Below are 19,508 nucleotides of genomic sequence, written 5' to 3'. Positions count from 1 at the left end.
CTACGCACAGTAGTCTTCCAATGAAGTTTTTGGAGGGGAAATTTAGTATTGATGAACTTGGTGTATGTTTTCAGGGAGTGGCAAGGTCAGAGCATTGATGCCAAATACTTGCTCTCTACTTATACATTAATATAAAATATAATATGATACAACTCTAAATCCCTTCCACATGAGCTGGCTGTCTGAATTGATTTCAGAATACATTAGGCTACAGCTAATTGTTTCTGACGTAATCGATAGGTGTCTGTATTAGTGCGCGAGGAATCGTATGTCTCCAACCACTAACGGCAGAGGTGCAGCAGCTAATGTATGTGGATTGTATTTCAGCAATTTGTCATGGATGGGCTTGAGTTGGAGAGATAATCGTAACTGAGAGTGATTGGATGGGAAGACTTATTCAACGCTCAAACATTCAGATTTGCATTCTGTTTAAATAGTTTTGAGTTTTGTGCTGCAACGTGCTTGAATAACTGTAAAACTATAGGGTGTTACAAAAAACTTGAACTTACCATGTTCCTTTACCTGACATCTAAAGAGGCTGTATAACTTGTAACTGGGATATTACAGGTTCAGAAATAGTCAGTCGTGTCATTCAAATCAGCTCCATGGACTTAAATACAGTAAGTACAGTTAAAACACACTGCCATGGAAGACTTGGGTTTCATGTGATGTTCCTAATGTTGGATTATTCCTGGCCTTGAACCTATTTCACTGGTATTTCTGGTATTTTACTTAGTTGATTTAATTAAGTTCTAATGCATTAGTACAGAGCTCTTCCAGATACATTCCACCTGCACTAATTGATGTTTTGGCCACTGGAGGAAAGCATAACTAGCTGTAAACACATCCACATCCAGCATATGGAGTAAGATGAGCATTCATTTAATGAATTTAAGTGCAATATTTACTCTTCTTTTAGCTGTGATGTGGCCTCTATCTGGGTCTTTCTTTTCTGCTATAGTAAATGCTCCACTATGTTCAGCAGCTTGTCGCTAACTTTGTCTGTCTTTCTGTTTAGTGCTGGACAAGTAGTGTACATTGGGTTTTTCAGAGATTTTAGCTGAAAACGGCTGGAGAGTACATGGTGATGACATTAAACCAAAACATTGTGCTGAAATGACGGGAACTGCAAAGTTGGGTGATAATTCGCTGCGGGTCCGTTACGATGAGTGAACCCTTTCACATACATGGAGTCATTCAATTGATTGTTATTATCAAAATATTGATTGTAGCATAAACTCTTGGGCATCCTGGGGTTGACTCAAAAGTCCACTGTACCCACTATTGAAGTTGATCAGTAATTGACAGAGTGGTCCTGAATAACGAGCTGCAACGGATTCTTGAATAGAAATTATTCAAAATATTTGGGGCAAAGTATTCAAGCTCTAAAACACCTACAAGTACAGAGTTTTGAAAGGAGTTCTAAAATACATAAATATGCCCTCCAGTTAGACTGATCTGCCACACTAGTCTATGTCGACAACGTGTCATTTAAGGACTGTTCCGGTGCCGCCGGAGGTGTCCCTTACCTTCCGTTTTGTGTGTGTGTGTTGGCATTCTAAAATCCATTCGATTCGGGGGGGAAATCCTCCGAGCTCTGATCGACAATAACATTTTATTAATCTTTTATTTATTTATTTTTTTTAATTTTATTTTCATCACACACTTGACAGCCATTTTAATTGCAGAGATCGCCTCCTTACGAGCTTGGTTGGTGTGGAGGATGGGTTAAACACAGCACTTTCACCCAGGCGAGCGGGGATCGTTCCCCGCGTCTAACGTTTCCGTTCCACGTTTGTGCTTTTCCTAAACCCAACCTGCGTGTGACGTTTTCCTAAACCCAACCGTAGCCTCGTGATAACACGTAGCCTCGTGATAACACGCCACGTGGCTTTATAAAGTGGCGTGTATGTTTACGCTGTGACGTGGCAGACTGCCGTCTGCTGTATACAGCGTAGACATACACGCGGATACCTCAAATCGATATGTTTGTGTGTTGATGGCTTTCATGCTTTTAAAGAGGCTCAAGGAGCACGGTCAAAGGGATCCACCGTAAATGCAGAGCAACCAGCATCTTTGACTATCCCCCCTTCCTCTGATACTTCAATAAAAACACACACATGGTCCTCTAACTTGAAGCACAATCCATAGTGTCTTCCAGCAGTGCTCTCTTACTTATTCACTCTCTCTGCTTCACAGAGAGGTCCTTGCTCATCCACCTCATCCTCCTCCTCCCACTCCCTTTCACACTCTGTTGATCAGCTCAGGAAAGGGAAAGTGCTTGTGTGAAACCTGAGGATCACTTGCAGCCTGAGGAAGCAGAGAGAGCGTGCACATTGTGTTTTATCCTGCAAGGTAAGATTCTGCTCAGAGGGACAATTGATAGCAGTTAGCCCTCGCACTGGACCTCAAATTCTGTGCCCTGAAGGATATAAATTTGCCATCTGAGAGCAAACCAAAAGCCCTGCTGTCAGAGCAGCTGATGATCTGTTGAGGTTTGAAACTTTTGCTCTTGAAATGGAACCTCCTGGGGGAAGAGGGGGGGCTCTTTAATCGTAGAGCTAAAAGAGGTAGAGTATCGCTAGGTTATGTTTCATTTAGTAATGTCATAAAAGTTTGCTTTTACTCTAGAATGGTTATCTGGAGACAATCAGGATGTTTGCTGGTTTAATTTGAAAATGCATTAGTATGAGTCACATTGTAGGCAATCATTGCAATTTACTTGGTATATTTGCTTTTACTACCACTAGTCCTGAAATAGCTGGAAAAATGTCCTCCTTGAAACAGCCCAGGAAACATGAAACAAGCATTAGCCGGCTCCAAAAGGGCACGCTGAAATGTCGCATGTTGCATTTTATTATGGCCATACATACCTGGGGGCAAAAACATAGAAAATTAGCATAGGTTCTCAGGTGTATTGCCTTAAACTTGGCTTGCTTTGTTGTGCCTGCTGCAGTGGCTGTATTTGTGTGTTTGAATGTTTACTAAAGGCTGGTAGGCGTTTGTCATTTGAATCATGAGGCTAATAATAATCACCTCTGTGTTTACAATTTAGAATTATATTTACTGTTAACCCGCAGCCCTTTTTAGAAGTACCCAAATAATTAGGTCTGTATCTGTACAGAATTTACTTAAGTTACCTCCTTTCAAATATATATTATATATATTATATTATAAATATAAACGCACTATATTTAAAAATAGAGCGGTTCCAGCCATGTGTACGCCAACCAAGAGGACCCAGTGGAGGGACGACCTGCAGAATTTCCGTAAAGACAGCGGCTTCTCCAAGAAAGTCCTGCTCAACTGCTGCCTGGTGCGACGCATCATCACCTGGACCTCCCCAAAACAAAAAGGTACAAAAAACGCTGATCTATGGCTACAGATAGCAGCTATCCTGTCAGGCCTGTCATGAATTATCACATACTCCCAGCATTATTTATCACAGAATGCATGACAAAAACAAGTGGAAAATAGCACACACCACACTCAATAAGCAAACAAGTTACCCAAACAAGAGAAAGCTGTTACCAAAACTGGAGAACTAAGTCCTGGAAATGTAAGTACAGTGTGCACTTCAAAGACTGTTTTAAAAAAAAAAAAAGAATCTAATTACACTTTTGAGATTGGATTTAACAGTAACACTATACACTTATCAACTGTACTGTTAACCTGAGTTCTGACTAGAAAAAGCACCCGAGTCCAGAATGTACTCAATGTCCAAAAACTTTTCAGGTTGTCAACAGCATTGAAAACACATAATGTGGGATTGCTCAGTTATCCTTTCACCTTTATTGGAACACCAGAATTTAGGATATTCCTGAAGTGAATGATCAGAACGGATTGCACCACGAGTCACTTTAGACAGCTCCAGTAAATTAACTCTTTAAATCTAGATCAGTATTGCTTACTGCTTGGGTTATATATTCACAAAGGCCATATAGCCTTATAAAATAGGATTATTGCTACATTTTCTTGCCACTGGGACAGGCAACATATCAGGCAGGAAAATACAGAGGGGAAACACTTGGCTGTCTTTGGCCAAGGCCTTTACGTCACATTTAGATACATGAGAGCTATTAAGCCCCCTTTCCTCAAATAAAGAAATTATTTAAATGCATTTTTGTCCTAAAAGAACCTTATTGTGAATTGCAGATTTGAGAAATTGATTTGATGTTGAAAAGAAGCATGTCTAATGGCCTTTTTTTGTGTGAAATGATTTGTTATTCAATTTGGTATTTATGCACAAACTGTAGGCACAGATGTGTTTTGGATCATGAAAATGGGAATTTGTCTTTTTCTGTATTGCTTAGAGATGTATGCACTTCATTTTTCTTCAGTTTTTTGTTATATCTTGACTGTTTATTTGGCTGCAGTAAAAGTTAGGAGATTGCAGTTTCTTTCCTCATCTACTTTGATTGTTGCTGTTTATTAGTGACACTTGCTCAGTTGCCATCATTGTTTTATAGCTCGGTGATATGTCAAGCATTACCATAAAATCTGGAGCTTTTTGTAATTGGCAGGTGTTCTGCATTGGTGTGGCTTGTCAGATAAATGGCTTGTGTTTTGGGTATGATTTAGGATGCTATTCAACAATCATGGATGTTGCCGTAGGGACTAAATAACATCTGCAGTGAAGATTTTTCTGCAGGGGAAAAACAACAACAGAAGGACTCAAACGGCTGCTTTTCATGAATAAGAGAAGCGAGATTATGCATATTCACCTTTTCTTAGAGGAAGAGAGAACATTTCTCATTTGGTATTGATTAGATTGGTGTCAAGGGGCAGGTGCTGTTTCTAGATCACATAATCAGTGTAGTCTCTTCTCGTACTTTGGCCTCTCCCCGTTTATGTGAGTGTTAGCTTGTGCATGTGCACCTGCACAGTTATCATTTGAATATATCCTCCTCATAACATGCGAGCTGGGGGCCACAGCTGGAGCCACACAGGGACCCAGGTGTTTCTGTGAGACACATTTGAATTAGACATAGCATTTGTTTCAACTTTCAATCCTTTCTCTGTTTCATTAGAATGCAGCCTCCATCCCAGGGCAGGCGGCATTTTTTTTTTTTTTAAACCACCTTAGGTTTTTGCTAGAGTTGGCTAAACAGGAACACAGTGGTACTAAGAAAGAAACTTTTTACAATAAAATTTTTCTTTTTCTGATGTCTGAATGTAATACAGACATCAAGAAAACCATGAATTAGAGTGCACACATTTACACAGTAATAATAATATAACCGCTACATTGGATTTGAAGCCTGCATTCCTACAGTACCATATGTTTGTCCATAGGTGTCCTCGTCATCAGCTGGCGCCACACGCTAGTAATATTATTCCCTGTCTTGCCCAGAATAACCTCGCAGCTTGCTATCACACTATAAACCTGCCAGGTTGGTTCCTTTCGGATGTTGGAGCAATCTCCAGAAAATGAGCATGCTCACTAAAGCAGGTAATTCTAGAAATGCATAAGCCTCATGTTGTGTCCACGGGTCAGGCTTCAGCTCTGAGAGAACATGTTAGAATTTCCTGCTGTCTCTATGAGGGAAATAATGCATACAGTACTGTATGTATGTCCCACAATGTAACCAGTTGATCATTTGTTGTAAGTGTTGTAACACAAAATACGCTTTTACTCAATGTGGGGGTCTAAAGCACCACTTTACTGTTCCTATGTATCATACTGTTACATTTTTAAGTTGAGTTTTATTTTCAATGTATTTAAATGATATGGCAATTTGATGTAAGAATACACTGTACCTGTACTTTATTTTTGTAGACACATTTCTGGTAGAAATCCATCGCTGTACCTCATGTTTACTGCCAGGAGAGGGCAGCAAGCTACAGAATAAATAAATGACCATAACACACCGTTTGCTGCATTCAGAGCAGTTTATCAGCACTGCCTTGAATGATGTACAAATGTGTCAATTTTGTCAAATAATTTAAAGTCGATCATTTTATTTGGTTATGACAATATTACATAGTACATATCACTGAACATGTCAATATAATTTGCTGCAGCAGGGTCTGAATTACACCAAAAGAACAACACTAAGCCTGTAGACCGATTTTAAAAATGACAATGTAAATGCTGCTGCAGTTGTTAACAGCTCACCCACCCCCCTTCCAACGAATACATCACGTGTCCTCTTAACACTTAGGTAGTGATACTGTCATAAATTCTGTGAATGTCTGCACTGCAGTAGTAAATGAGTGGCCCTAAATGCACTCACTATAGCTGAGATATTTCTCTTTGCCACAATACTAAAATATGATGACAGGTGTATATGGTCGCCTCACATTCTGCTTCCTGACTGAACAAGACATAGTGTAGTTATATCAGTGTTCATTAGCAGCAAATAACACTCATGCAGGATTTGACAACTTGTTCTATTTTTCTCTTGTTACATTAATAACACTTATATTTTCTGAAGATGACACGATCGACAGCTATTTGATTAGTTTACTACTTGGTCTCCTTTGTTTATTTTACTGTTGAAGAAGTAGGTATTTCATTCTACATGCATTTATTCCAACAAAACATTGCTTAATGGAATATCTACAGTGCAGTGCTATGTAATGCCCCCCAGTACACCTTTACACACTGGCTTATACCTTCCTCAGATACAGTATGTGCCAGATCAACATACTGTAGCTTTAGACATGCAATCTGGACATGCTGTTTTCCAGTTTCTTATATATATCCGCTTGGATGCCCCACTACTCTCCATAGCTTTACCTGGGCAGAATTCTACGACTATGAGGCTGGCTTTCCGAGTCAGAAATGGCATGGAAATTGATTTACTTCCAGTACTGTTTTGGCCAAGTCAACAGTAATAAATCCTTGTGAGGAAGTTGTACATTCAAGGTTGCATGTGTTCCTCAATCCATTTTTTGTTGTCAGACTACAACCTCTGGCTTTTTAAAATCAACACACATCATGATGTATTTGTGATAACATTGCATCTAAATCCCACCGCTTCCCCTCACTGAATTGACAAATAATTGTTGAGAGTTTGCTCGCAGTGTGACAACTGCTTCCAACAGTGCGACCTGATGAGAAACATTGCTACAAGGACCTTTTTAAACCTTGAGAAATGTACCAGTTTCCATTATTCTCTAATTTGGAGAAAATGTTAAACCTCATTAAGAGTGTCCTGGGGTGTGTGTCCTTGATGCGTGTCGTTCTCTCCAGTGATTGTGTAGGAGGCAGGATTTTCTTAATAAAAATAAATAATAATATGGCCAATAGTTTTAGGTCATATGTCTGCTTTCAATAGAGCAACTTGCTTTTCATTTTAATCTATTTTCCCACTTGGTCAAGAGTGCAGGCCTCTGTAGATCTAAGGTGGAAATAGGAAAAGGCAGTGATGGATTAGAGGGGAAGTTGAGGCAGAATGCAGCCTCTCTGCTCGGAGAAGAGGGGAAGTGGAGTGATTGCCCAGGGACTGCTGTCTGGCTGAGATGCAGACGTGTCCTACTGTTGTCATTCGTTTGATTCAATGTTGTGAACATGGTTGCTGGAGAATGCGGGGAAAAGCTCCAACAGTGATACCTTACCCTGACATTAATCTTTTTTTCATAGCATTAGCTAGTACAGGGGATGGCCAGAGAGAAAATATTGCAGGTTGTACAGCTAATGCTCTCAGAGATGACGAGAGCAAATTTGTTGAAATGCAGTGGCCAGCGTGTTTAACATCTTTGCATACTTATGAGCTTGCATATATTTCACCTGCAGAGCCTCGGCTCTAATAGCAGGTTAGTTCTATCCTGTTGGATACAATGGTTTTTGTATTACACTTCAGAGATGCGTCATGTCTGGCCATTAGTGCATTTTACTATGTATTCAAATTCATGTTTTTTTAATTTTAGAAAATAAGTTTATAATCATCACTGCTTTGTGCTTTGTGGAACAGCAGAAAAGCTTTCTGCTGGTCATTGTGCGATGCATAATACTCTGGCTAACAATTCTATAAATGGCTCAAATATCACCCAGACGAAGGACAAATGATTTGAGAAGCACTCTCCATTATGTCACACCACAGTGAGCCTGGCGTTCTCTTTCTCAGACATGGCTATGACCCACACCCCTCTGTTGATGAACAGGGATTAGCAGCTAACAGCCAGGGATTAGTCCGAGAATAGGCGACCCCAGCAAACCATGATGTTTGTAAAACACCCTAAAGTAGCCTGTTGACAGACAACACTCGCACTCCATCCTGTCAATTGGATACAGCTAACTGAGATGCCGGGCTGTGACTGTGCGCCGGTCATCGCTGTAACCAAGCCTGGTCCTTGTTAAAGGCTATACCAGGAACTCATTCTACACATTGTTAAATATGCATTGGTTGCCCCATGCAGGTGTTTTTCCACAGACTTGGTAACTCTATGTTTCTGAGAGAAAGCCACATGTGAGCATATGGACTGCTTTAGTTCGAAAAAAAAAAAACCCAAACCATAAAACAGTTCCATGACAACTGAGCATATGCCGATAAAGATCATGCTATGGATTTGAAAGCTCTAGAACAGCTACTAAATGGACCTTGTAGTGAGATTGTTGTCTTAGTTAATTATCTTTGGGTTTTGGACAGTGTAATATGTCACCTTTGCTCTTGCGGGGGACATTTTCTCTATTTCCTCGAATATTGTAGACAAAACAATTGATTAAAACTAAAATTGATGGAAAATAGAAATTACTTGCAGCTAAGAAATCTGATGATCAACAGCAAAGTGTCTTCCAGGTGACTTTGTTCCTATTAAATGGAGTTGGAATGACACCATTGAGCTGTAAGGGCTCCTATTCTAGCTATAGACTACAACATTAGTTTTGGAAAAGTTGGTGTGAAGTTGTGAATGTCATTAATCATCAACTGCTTCTGCATATATTATTCTACACCTGGTTTCCTTCTGTTCCTCACACGTCCTCCTTTGTCCTCTTGTCTGCTGGTGATACAGGCGTTTGCCGGTAACCTACTTCAGTCAAGTGTTTGTATTCTAGCAGCGGCCTGGGCCCGCTATAAATAGGCCCTCCTGATTGATACCGGTACAGTGAAACCTCGTAAGCCTTTGGCTGCCGCAGGGCAGAAGTGACTTTCTTGTGTCTGTGTCACTCGACTTTAACACACCTGTCCCTGTCACGGTCTAATTTATCTCCCCCGCCGGTTTGTCAGGCAGCATCCAAGCAGCAGGCAAAGGTTCATTGCCAGGCCTGAAAGACCATGCAAATTCATTCATATCTCCCCATGAGATAGCTTCTGAAAAGGTGTGATGTATTTAATGTTCAACCTGAAGGATAAGCATCTCTGACCGATTCTAGTAGGGGATTGCTGCATGTATTAATGCCTTGAGTAAAGCCATTTTAAAGTAACCTGTAACATATGTACATGCACCTCATCAAAATAACACATTACATGCCTAATCTATACCGTTTTTTTAGCTAGCTTCTAATCACTTGGCTTTGTATAGGTCTCGCTGTGGGGGAAAAAAAACCTTACACACGCAGAAAAGGATCTTTCAAAGAACTGTATCCTAAGCAGCAGTGGCCAGCTACAGAAATTTAAACTTTAAACCTCTGGAAATCTAAAGAAAGCATTGTCAAAAAGCAGTGTTTTGGGGCTGGTGTAGTGGGTTCCCAATTAAAAAGATTGGAAATGTCAATGGCCAAGGTTTTTGTTGCTTATTATTAAAAACCTACGTTACTAGGCAATACAACAGACCGGCTTAGGATGTCTTTTTCACAATCTATTATTAAACATTACTTTAATGCAGCATTTCCAATGACATGTTAGTGACAAGTATAGCTCAAGGTGTGGGCACTGCCCCAGTTGGCTGCATCAACCTGCCACTGTGAAAAGAAACCAAAAATGGATTGAGGTTCTACTGGGAGCATCCCAGTGAAACTGCCATCCAATAGTGCACGTGTCTGCAGATTGGTCCCAAATGACAGCATGATAAGGCTGTGGTCATTTACATGCCATTTTGTGATGCAATCTTGTAAGCCAATGGTAATTTTGGTGCAGTTTGGAGAGTTTTTGGCAAAGATTTCACTGAATAATAAATTTTTTAAAGGAGTGTGTTTGCTCTAGCAGTTAATCTTGGCAGTTCCTCACTTTTTCCGTTATAGACTTTAAATAGTTATTACTAGCAATGTTCAAAACTAGTAATGTTCAAAAGATAAGGTAGATTGATTATTCTCTTCTAATCAGTTAGCATGGTTAACAAGCATCGGAATCCAAATTAAGTGCAATTCTTCTTGGATGAAAGGGAACTCAGTTGGCAAATGTGAAGGTGCTTAGAGAAACTTGAATAGCTCAAGTTAATGTTGTTAAGTTAAAGTTAAACTGTCTGGCTGGCTATCATAGTTGTAATGTGCTCTGTATTCGCTTATGTTAAAATAGTGGCTAAAAACTGTTTTATGGCAGGAAGATATTGGACATTTACAATTTTGTTAAGTGAGATCATGATGTTAAACGAGCACCAATACATCATACTATAGTAAAACTTATTTCTGGTGGCTATAATATTGATTCAGTATTTAAATGAGGATAGTCATTTTACAAGAGCGTGATTTAGAGTGTTAATATAAGTTTGTTTTACCTTGACATCCTCTCAGTTGAGTGTGCTTTCTATTAACCTTCGCCTAAGCTGTAATCGCAGCTCTTTTTTCAAGAATACAAATCGCTTTGCACTTCATATTCGGACGAAGGTGAATGTTTAAATACCTGTAATGGTAACTTTGCAACCTCATTAGGAAGGCAAAATACCACCCAGGTAATAGAAGAGATGTGGTAGGCTGGCCTGAGTGTACATTATCTCCTGACTATCTGTCCTGCACTCTGATGTACACACTGATACTAATGGAATTGTTCACTGTTGCTAGACTTCATTGGGAAAAGAAATAGCAAGAGCTGACAAACTGAGCAGGAAAGATTAAAGCACAAGTTGTTATAATGTGAAATGGAAGACTTTTAAAGTCAGAAATGCAGTTCAAATACAAATCATATTCTGGAAGTCTTTTGAGAGAGTCCTGCCCTTGAGGGGGTTTTAATGCTATTGCCATTTGAATACTCTCACAGTTTAATGTGCCAATAACCTGCAGTCATTCCCCTGTGAGTGTATTAGTGAGCAGGGTTAGATACTGTGGAAGTGGAAGCATCCTCTTTAGCGCAGCAATGCAGATTACTGCAGCCAAGAGGAACATCTGTGAGCAGATACATGGTGGAAGGTGAAGAATAGAAGACGGGGAGTGAGACATTTGAGACAACGGAGAAGTCGAGAGAGAGAAAGGGAAGAGTAATTAGCAGGAGAAACGGTGGACGGAACCGATAGGGACAGTGCGCATACAGGAATAGAGACAGATGGCTGAAGGTGGAAGCTCTGTCCGAAATGCCAGAGAAAGTTTTATTTTACAGCTTGAATCTGGCAGGCTGCAACAGAATAAAAAAACCTGCTCCTGTGACACACGGTGGACCACGGAGCCGTTCCGCAGCAGTTCCGCAACCAGTGGAAAATGTGGGTTAGATTACCATGTTACATAGTCTAGCTGAGGCTGATGGGAATGCCATTAGGCCTAGTTGTGCAGGTATTGATCATAAAATATCGCAATAATTGTAACCGTTACATTACAATTTATCCTGAGGGGAACATGAATGTCTGGGCAAAACTTACATTGCAATCCATCAAGTAGTGGGGAATTTAGGGGATCAACAAAGTCATTAAGATAAATAGTCAGTGAATATTGCAGTGGATAAGTGGGATATTTTTCCCTGCTAGTGGCACAAGAGTCGGTATCACCGAAGTACACACTTAATCCTCTGGGAACCATGAATGTGTACAAAATTACCTTGCAATCTATCCAAAAGTTAAGATATTTCAGTGTGGACCAAAATGGCAGACCGACTAACATTACTACCCAAGTTAGAAGGGTGCTGAAAGAAAAAAAAGATTTGTTACTAGTATGAAAATTATGGTATGTATTGGCAATAATATTTAAAAATTCCAAACAATACAGATTCCTGTTTTGGAAGTACAGCATAGTTTTTGGTCTGACTGAAATGCATTCGATCAGTTTCCCTTGAAACGCCAGCCAGTGCCTTGCGCCAAGATCAACCTCAGATAATTACTCACTTTATCTTTATGTCATAGTGAAGGGCCCTTTCTCACTGTACAACTGGGAATTGGTGTCTTGTTAGTTCCCTGTTAGCATTTACCGCATTCCAAACATTCTTTTTAAAGCTTTAGTGTGTAACATTTTGATATTCATGAAAATCCGTTACATTCAAGCCATTGCCAAATGATGCTACAAAGCTTTCAGCTCCACACAACAACTCTGTATTTCTCAGTATGGCTATGTTTAGAAAATGATGTCGTCCGGCGACTTCGCGCACAGAAACTTGAGTGAAGATAATTGTCTCTTCTGAACAGTCCATGTTTTTTTTTTTAATCCTCCGTGTCCTCCTTGCATACTAGCAACTGCGTGGAGGAGGGGTGGGGATGGTGCACCGACAGTTTTGTTGTCATTACTTAAAATTCCTCATGGGGGCGACAGAAACTATACACTATAGCTTTAAATGGCACTTCTAGGGTTTTCTTACTTTGACAGAGAACAAGGTTGGGAATTCCTTACCCATGCAGCTACACATTAAGGGCAACCTCTGTATTTGCTGCTCCACTAATGGCATGAACTAGTTCAAAGTTCAGTTCACAAATTTTAAAATGAACTAGTTCAGTTCATAGTTCATACTTCAAAATGTTGAACTAAGTTCACAGTTCCAAAAATGAACTAGTTCATAGTTCTTTTTTTCCATATGTTGCTGCGAGCTGTTATTTTTCAAAATTGAAAGGCTAGCCGGGTGCTTCAGTTCAATGTGCCGTTTCAGGTTTGCTGTGGATGTGACTGAAGTGCGGATTTTCTTTTTGAAAGCCGGCGGGCAAAGTTTGCACAGAAATGTAAGATTTGTCCCATCCTCACCGACCTTGTCATAAAACTTGTTTAAATGATCATACGAAGCGTCCTTGCTGCTTCGTCGCCTCCATGCTGCTTTTTGTTTTGATGACACATGGTGTGACACTGGTGGCTGGTGTTGCCAGATTGGGTGTTTCTTCCGCTACATATTAAGGCCTGTTTACGGTGTGTTTTAGCCGTGTTTTCGCCTGGAAGGCTCTATAGAAATCTGGCACCCTATTGAACAAAGTTAAACTGAGAGAGCGTGTCGTTCAGACACCAGAATGAACGAGTTCACAGTAACGTTCATCAGGCAGTAATACAGTACGTTCAGTTCACTTTTACCCAAAATATGAACGAGTTCATGAACTATTGTTCAATGAACGCGTTCAGGCACAACACTAGGCACCACTACAATTTGTTGTGACTTAAGGGGAAAACCAGGAGTATCCGTGCTCCCAGTAGACGAGTCCTATCCTTCTTAAGTAACTGTTGTAGTTTGTGCGTATCGGTCTATCGGCAGACGCGCACTGCGCAGAAATTGGGTCAACAAACCACACCAGGCCTCCTGCAAGAAACCAAAGAAAATGAGGTCATGGAAAAGAGAAGGCTCTCAGCTGGCCTGCAGAGCTTTTTAGCATGGCACAATATACACTTTGTTATGACAGTTAACTCTGTCTTAACACTAACAGAGTCACTCTCCAGAATAAATTGTCTGCATTAGTCCTTGCTGTGTGTTTGTTTGACATTATGGAACTGCCTAAGTAACAGCACCTATTTTGGAGGAATTGTGCTAGTTCATTACACTCAGACTGGAGTGTACAGGCCTGGATTGGTGCAAAATGTTAAGTCTCTAAAGTATTTAAATTATTAAAATGACTGTTAGAACATCAAATAGATTTAGTAACATTTACTATATCATTCATACATTAAAACTCATGCAAACAGTGCTTGTTTACAAAGAAACATGGACTCTTTTTCCATGAACCACTAGTTGAGGGAATGGGACCTTTTTGTAAAACAGAGGACATTAGCCAGCCACATAATCCCCTTGTGATGTATTTCCTCGTACTTCTAGGAGTGCTTACTGGCAGTCCACTTCTACTGATGAATTTCAAACTTGATGGCCTTCCAATAATTACAGTGGTAATGATCATTTGCACTGCATGGTGGTGGGTATAATTTGCCTATTCCCATGGCAGCGACTAAGTTGTTTTATTTTCTCATCTTCAAGGCAGTCATTCAGGAAATGGCTTTTTGCAAGAGAGAATAGTGTTTTTCCCCCCTAGTGTTAAAAATATTCATGTGTAGCTGCAGAGTAAGTAAATTAAAGTTTTTCAGGGAGAAAAGTTCCAGCTTGTGGTGCAGAGTAAGGTAATTCTCCCACAGTAGTGGGAGGTTGGTGCTTTGCCCAGTGTGTTTTTTGCTCTGGGCTGGTTAATAATACAGGCGACCATACGCCAAATCCTAATTGTTCCCTGGGGACTCTGAATGACTTCACTTGTGATGTAATGGCAATTGTGATTTAAATATTGAGCAAGGAAGGTTATTTAATGTTGCACCTACTGTACATCCTGTAGCAGGCCTCCCATTTGATTACTGTAATAATGTGGAACATATTTCTCTTACACATGCCATTTTGAATGTTACGCAGACTGTAAAATAGTTTCTGTATGCTAGGACCTGAGTTCAACATGGCTGTTAGTCACTGTAAATGAAGTTAGAATATTTACATCAGCGGAGCACAAATACTGCTGATGTAATCCTTTAGAATTAATTAGCATCTTGTGTTCTGTAATAAAAATGATTTAAAAGGTTCTGAGATATAAAAGAACCCTATTCATCCCCTTAAGGTACCTTCTCCCTATTAGAAGGATCTCCAATTAAATAGGTCAATTAGCTTTTTCTCTCTCTTTGATCCTAAGCAATTGTTCAAGCACATGTAGACTTTTTTGTAAATGCAATGATGTTGTATTTATAACTTAAATAAATCCACCTTTTGATGCATTCATCACATTTTTGATAGTATTCACATTTTTAAATTGACTCAATATCTCTTGGACGGACGCTCCTCTACCTCTGTCTGGACTAAAATATATCTCCGCTATGGCATAGATTGTCATAAAACTTTGTACAGACATTCACTGTCCTCAGAGAATGAATCGTACAAACGACTTTTCCTGCAGGTTGACATTTTAGTTTAATGACTTGACAGCTACTCGATGGATTGCCATTTCATTTTGTACATACATCCATATTGCCCAGAGGATGAATCCTTTTTTGAGTTTTCTACAAGAACCACCAGAAGGTCAGAGTTAGTGATTAAGCCAAACATTACCGCTAAACATCCATATGTTAGCATTGTCGATGTTAGCATTTAGCTCAAAGCGTGGCTATGTTTACAGCCTAACAAAGCCTCTAACATGACCGTAGACCAGACGCAGCATCAGCTGATTTTTGCCAGGGCTTCAGCCCCGAATGTTTTGAGTGTAGCCCCGAATGTATTGTATGTAAAAGTTGACTGACAAATATGAAACCGGACAATAGCCTATGTAAACCTCCAAAATCGTAAGTTGCCTTATTTCATTGTGCTTTGGCTTTGCATATACTGTATACAGCCTGTTAAAATAGACATACTGTAGGTCTTAAAAATAATCTAGCCTATAGAATAAGTTTCTTTGCTGTCGGTAGCCTATGGCAACTTCAGACTCAAACACACGAAGCTCTGAAGCAGACCTGTGCGTTGCTTAGTGTCAACTCTTGCTGGAAAAAGCTGTGCAGCTTCAGGTTTATAATGGAGGCGCTCTGCTGTGGAGATGCTGCGGCAGATGTGATGCGTTTGAGCTCCGTGTATTTCTGCCGTAGTTTCGGTTTTCCACCTCCGACGTAGAGCAGCGTACAGCCTCTTCCCTAAACTTTGTCTCATTCAGGGACCAGAGTCTCAAACGGGGCTCTGTCTGTCAGAAGGTCTGAGATCTACCGTATCAGCAGAGCAATCATGTAATGCACAGCAGACTATGGTGCAGGTATATTATGTTCTGAAATATTGTGACTTTATTCTTGTAATAGCCTATTATAACTTTATTTTATAATATACGACTCCTCCAAAATCTCAGAACACAGATGGGATGAGTTTTATTTTGAATTTGCAAAACGTTTTGGACATGAGCAGAAATCTTGCTCAAACACATCTGAAATATTACAGTCCAGGGGTTTATTAATAAATTAAATTGAGGTGAATAATTGTCATATGCACATTTAAGGAAGTTACTTCCACAAGAAAAGATGCAAAAGAGGAAGGAAGAGTAAATGATGCCTATAGGCTACATGTGCTGACTGATATAATTAGAAAAGTCGATTTCAAAGGAGAATAGTTGAAAGAGCCTTACTGCAATATTTTCCATTATGTATTTATACTTGTATAATGGAGTTTGCCTTTACATAAAGATATTTGCAGCATATTGATTCAGAAAAAGGTAGAAATAGGTGCATACAAATTCACCAGAATGCAGGAAATGAAGTGTTTAATGCTCAAAATTTTCGTGGGGTGGACCCCCAGACCCCCTGCAAAATCAGGCTAAGCTACGAATCTACTCAAGTCCTAGAAACGCCCCTGCAGTAGACTCCTAATCTTGTTAAAATTGTGAATTGAGAGAGCATCATATACTGCAGCTGTTGTGGACCCTGACTTGTCCTGTCAGACAGGGTTCAGTCTTGTTGAGTCTTGGATCTATGTTCTGCTTTGTAATTCTGCCTTCACGTCTGTTTTAAGTGCTCCCTCAGTTGATACTGTCTCTGCATGGTCCATAACAATGGCAGTTAGTGGATCTTTGTGTGTTAGCTGTTAATCAGGAAACAAAAAGCAGCCACACAGCAGTAAACCCAATCTCCCGCCTCATATTGTTTCTCCTCTCCATCAAAGCTCCGGGCTGCCTCTGCCACATTATTGGTGAGCCAACCAAAGGTGGCCTTGGTGAATTTGCTCCAGCACACTATTGTTAATGATTTAGTGTGTTAGGATTAATGTTCACACTCTATCCACAGGTTTTGTGAGGAAATCTGTTTTTAAGGACTTTACAAGAGGGGGGGGGTCAAATAAATAGACAACATTTACCTGGCTCTGCTTGAGATGATATAAATCTTGGTCTTTACTGGCTTTTATTAGCATGTTAACAAGGACTCTACCCCCTTATTGGCTCTGCTTAGCCTCACTTTCACTGCTCCTGAGAGATTGAGGAAAGGTCGATTGGCTTCTACTCAGTAAGATTTACATAACCAACTCCCCGATGATTACCATATACAACTAGAGTTTGATTTGAAAATGTATCAAAGTAACAATATTTAAAACCAGCACTCAAATCTTAAGATAATGAGACATTTGTGGTTCTCTGAGGAGAAGGTGTTTGATGCAACTGATCTGCATGCAGAGTGCCTGGCCAGCATATCAAGATTGATGCCCTAGAAAATGTGTGATTTTATTCAAAACCCAAGATTTGCATCTAATTTCATACTATCAATTTCGAGGATTTGCAGGCTAGGAATGAAAATTATGGAGCTCATGTATCACAATGTATTGTCAGTATTGGGGGAAAAACAAATACATGTTTTTGTGTCAATATCTTGTAACTCTCAAGCCAGATTCAGGAGTCGGTCAGACATGCCATGAATCTTTGTGACACTGAAAGGATTCTGCAATACATTATGTTATCCTCCGGCTTATGTCTGAATTTTGTTGTTTTGGCTTATGATAATTCCCAAAACAATATTTCTAGTTGCTATGAATTAATTCTTGAAATAAACAAAGATTCCACTAAATGGAAGTTTTGTTTACTAATTTAGTATTTTACTAAATGAGAGAAATGAATTATACTCTTGAAAATCTGTCCCATTTGACATGAAAATAATTATATATATTCAGCCAATATGTCGTCGTAACTGAAATTGTCTTGCTCAGAGAAGAAACAAAAAAGCTGCTGTTCTGAATCATTACCTTAACATTCAATATTGGACCAAATCTATTTTGTATAGAAGCGGGACTCTACAAAAAAAAAAAAAAAAAAAAAAAAAAACGTTATTGAAATGCCATCTACATTTCCCTGGTGCCATACGTTCCCCCTTTCCCCCATTCAGTCGCCTCCCAGAATATAGGTTAAGATTCATGATGTTAGTGTGCCATCATATTTAAAGACATGGGTGGCCCGAGGAACAGTAAATATGGGGGACTGACAAACGCTGACCCCTCAGTCAATCAAACTGAGTGATGAGGTGAGCAGCAGGAGTTCATTACTGTCTGAGCGTGATGTGTTCATCACTCAGATACAGTATACTGTGATTTCTGACTTCTTTCCTTTTTATCATTCTCTCTTTTCTGTTTTTAACCACCCTTCAGTGTGAGAAATATAATCAGGCAGATGTAAATGTTACAATAAATCCCCAAATGCCCTCAAAATCTAAGGTAGATTGGCAAAATCTGCTACCAAGAAGATGACATTAATCGTCTTAGCACTCTAGGAAGCTTTTACTCTTATCTCTCCGTCTTATTTGGAAGCCTCATTCTCATTCTGATCCAGTGTCCTTCCTCTGTGCTGCTGTTATGAACTCCCTTTCCTTCCTTCACTGTTAAAGCTTGTTTACTTGATGAGAAAATGGATCAAATTAAATTTAAAACAATAAAGGAAACTGAATCAATATTGCACACTCAATAAATGTATCAGTTAAACAGGGCCATTAGGAAGAACCAAATAGCAGTCAAACTTGCTTGCGTATTTCCTTGGTTAGCTCAACTTTTAATGACTTTCCCATTTAAATTTACATGCACACAAAAACTTGAATTATGGGCACTATCATTGAATTGAGATAAGTCAAAATACAGGTTTGAATGTCCGTACAACCAAGGTGATGGTTGAAACATTTGACTCAAGTGTGATTTTTTTTTTTTTTTTTTTTTTTTTTTTTTTTTTTTTTTTTTTTTTAGGATTATTTTTTGGGGGCTTTTCTCCCTTCATTTCAGAGTGACAGTGGATAGACAGGAAAGGTGGGAGAGAGATGGGGGATGACATGCAGCAACGGGCTTAAGTTTTTGGTCTAAAAGTCGTTCTATAGTCGTGAAAAATGTCTGAGTCAGTGGTGACACTCAAATGGACTGGTTCATCGGAACAACAGTCCAAAACTCATAGATTTTAAGGCAACTATCATAAATGACAAAGAGAACCCGTCAAATCTGCAAATTTGAAAAGCTAGAACAAGAGAATGGTTGGCATTTCAGCTTATAATATGGCTGAAACGATTAATCGATTATAAACAATATTTTCCAAGATCAACTAATGGATTAATTGACTAATTGTTTCAGCTCTAGTGGACTCGCTCACAAACTTTGTTTCGGTCCTGTCAATTTGCATTCCATAAATAACTTTTGCTTTGTCTGCCCCCTAATTGTTTTATAATGTGGAAGTTTATAATGTGGAGTTCCTGGTGGATGAAATGTGCTCTAGCGACTTGGGACATACACCAATATATGTAGATCACGAAAAGTAGAATGATTTCACCAGCACTTAGTTCCTTC

At 39.5% G+C, this 19,508-nt stretch overlaps 1 protein-coding gene across 4 annotated transcripts in view; it reads left to right on the top strand.

The window, feature by feature from the left end:
- Positions 1 to 19,508, top strand: part of kcnip4a (potassium voltage-gated channel interacting protein 4a) — a 142,587-nt gene that overhangs the window by 11,060 nt on the left and 112,019 nt on the right. Inside the window, exons 2-3 of one of the 4 annotated variants that reach the window (XM_028564491.1) lie at positions 2,200 to 2,355; positions 3,205 to 3,356. The exons of 1 other annotated variant lie outside the window; for it this stretch is intronic. In XM_028564491.1, coding sequence (XP_028420292.1) covers positions 3,218 to 3,356 — 139 coding nt within the window. In that variant the 5' untranslated portion in view covers positions 2,200 to 2,355; positions 3,205 to 3,217. Of the gene's footprint in view, positions 1 to 2,199; positions 2,356 to 3,204; positions 3,357 to 19,508 lie in introns of those variants that run through there. 2 more of the 4 variants (XM_028564492.1, XM_028564495.1) reach the window with 2 other exon arrangements.

This window comes from Perca flavescens, chromosome 19 (genome assembly GCF_004354835.1).
Source record: "Perca flavescens isolate YP-PL-M2 chromosome 19, PFLA_1.0, whole genome shotgun sequence".
Taxonomy (NCBI): domain Eukaryota; kingdom Metazoa; phylum Chordata; class Actinopteri; order Perciformes; family Percidae; genus Perca; species Perca flavescens.
Note: the sequence above shows the minus strand (reverse complement) of the source record. Positions and strands in the feature narration are given on the sequence as shown.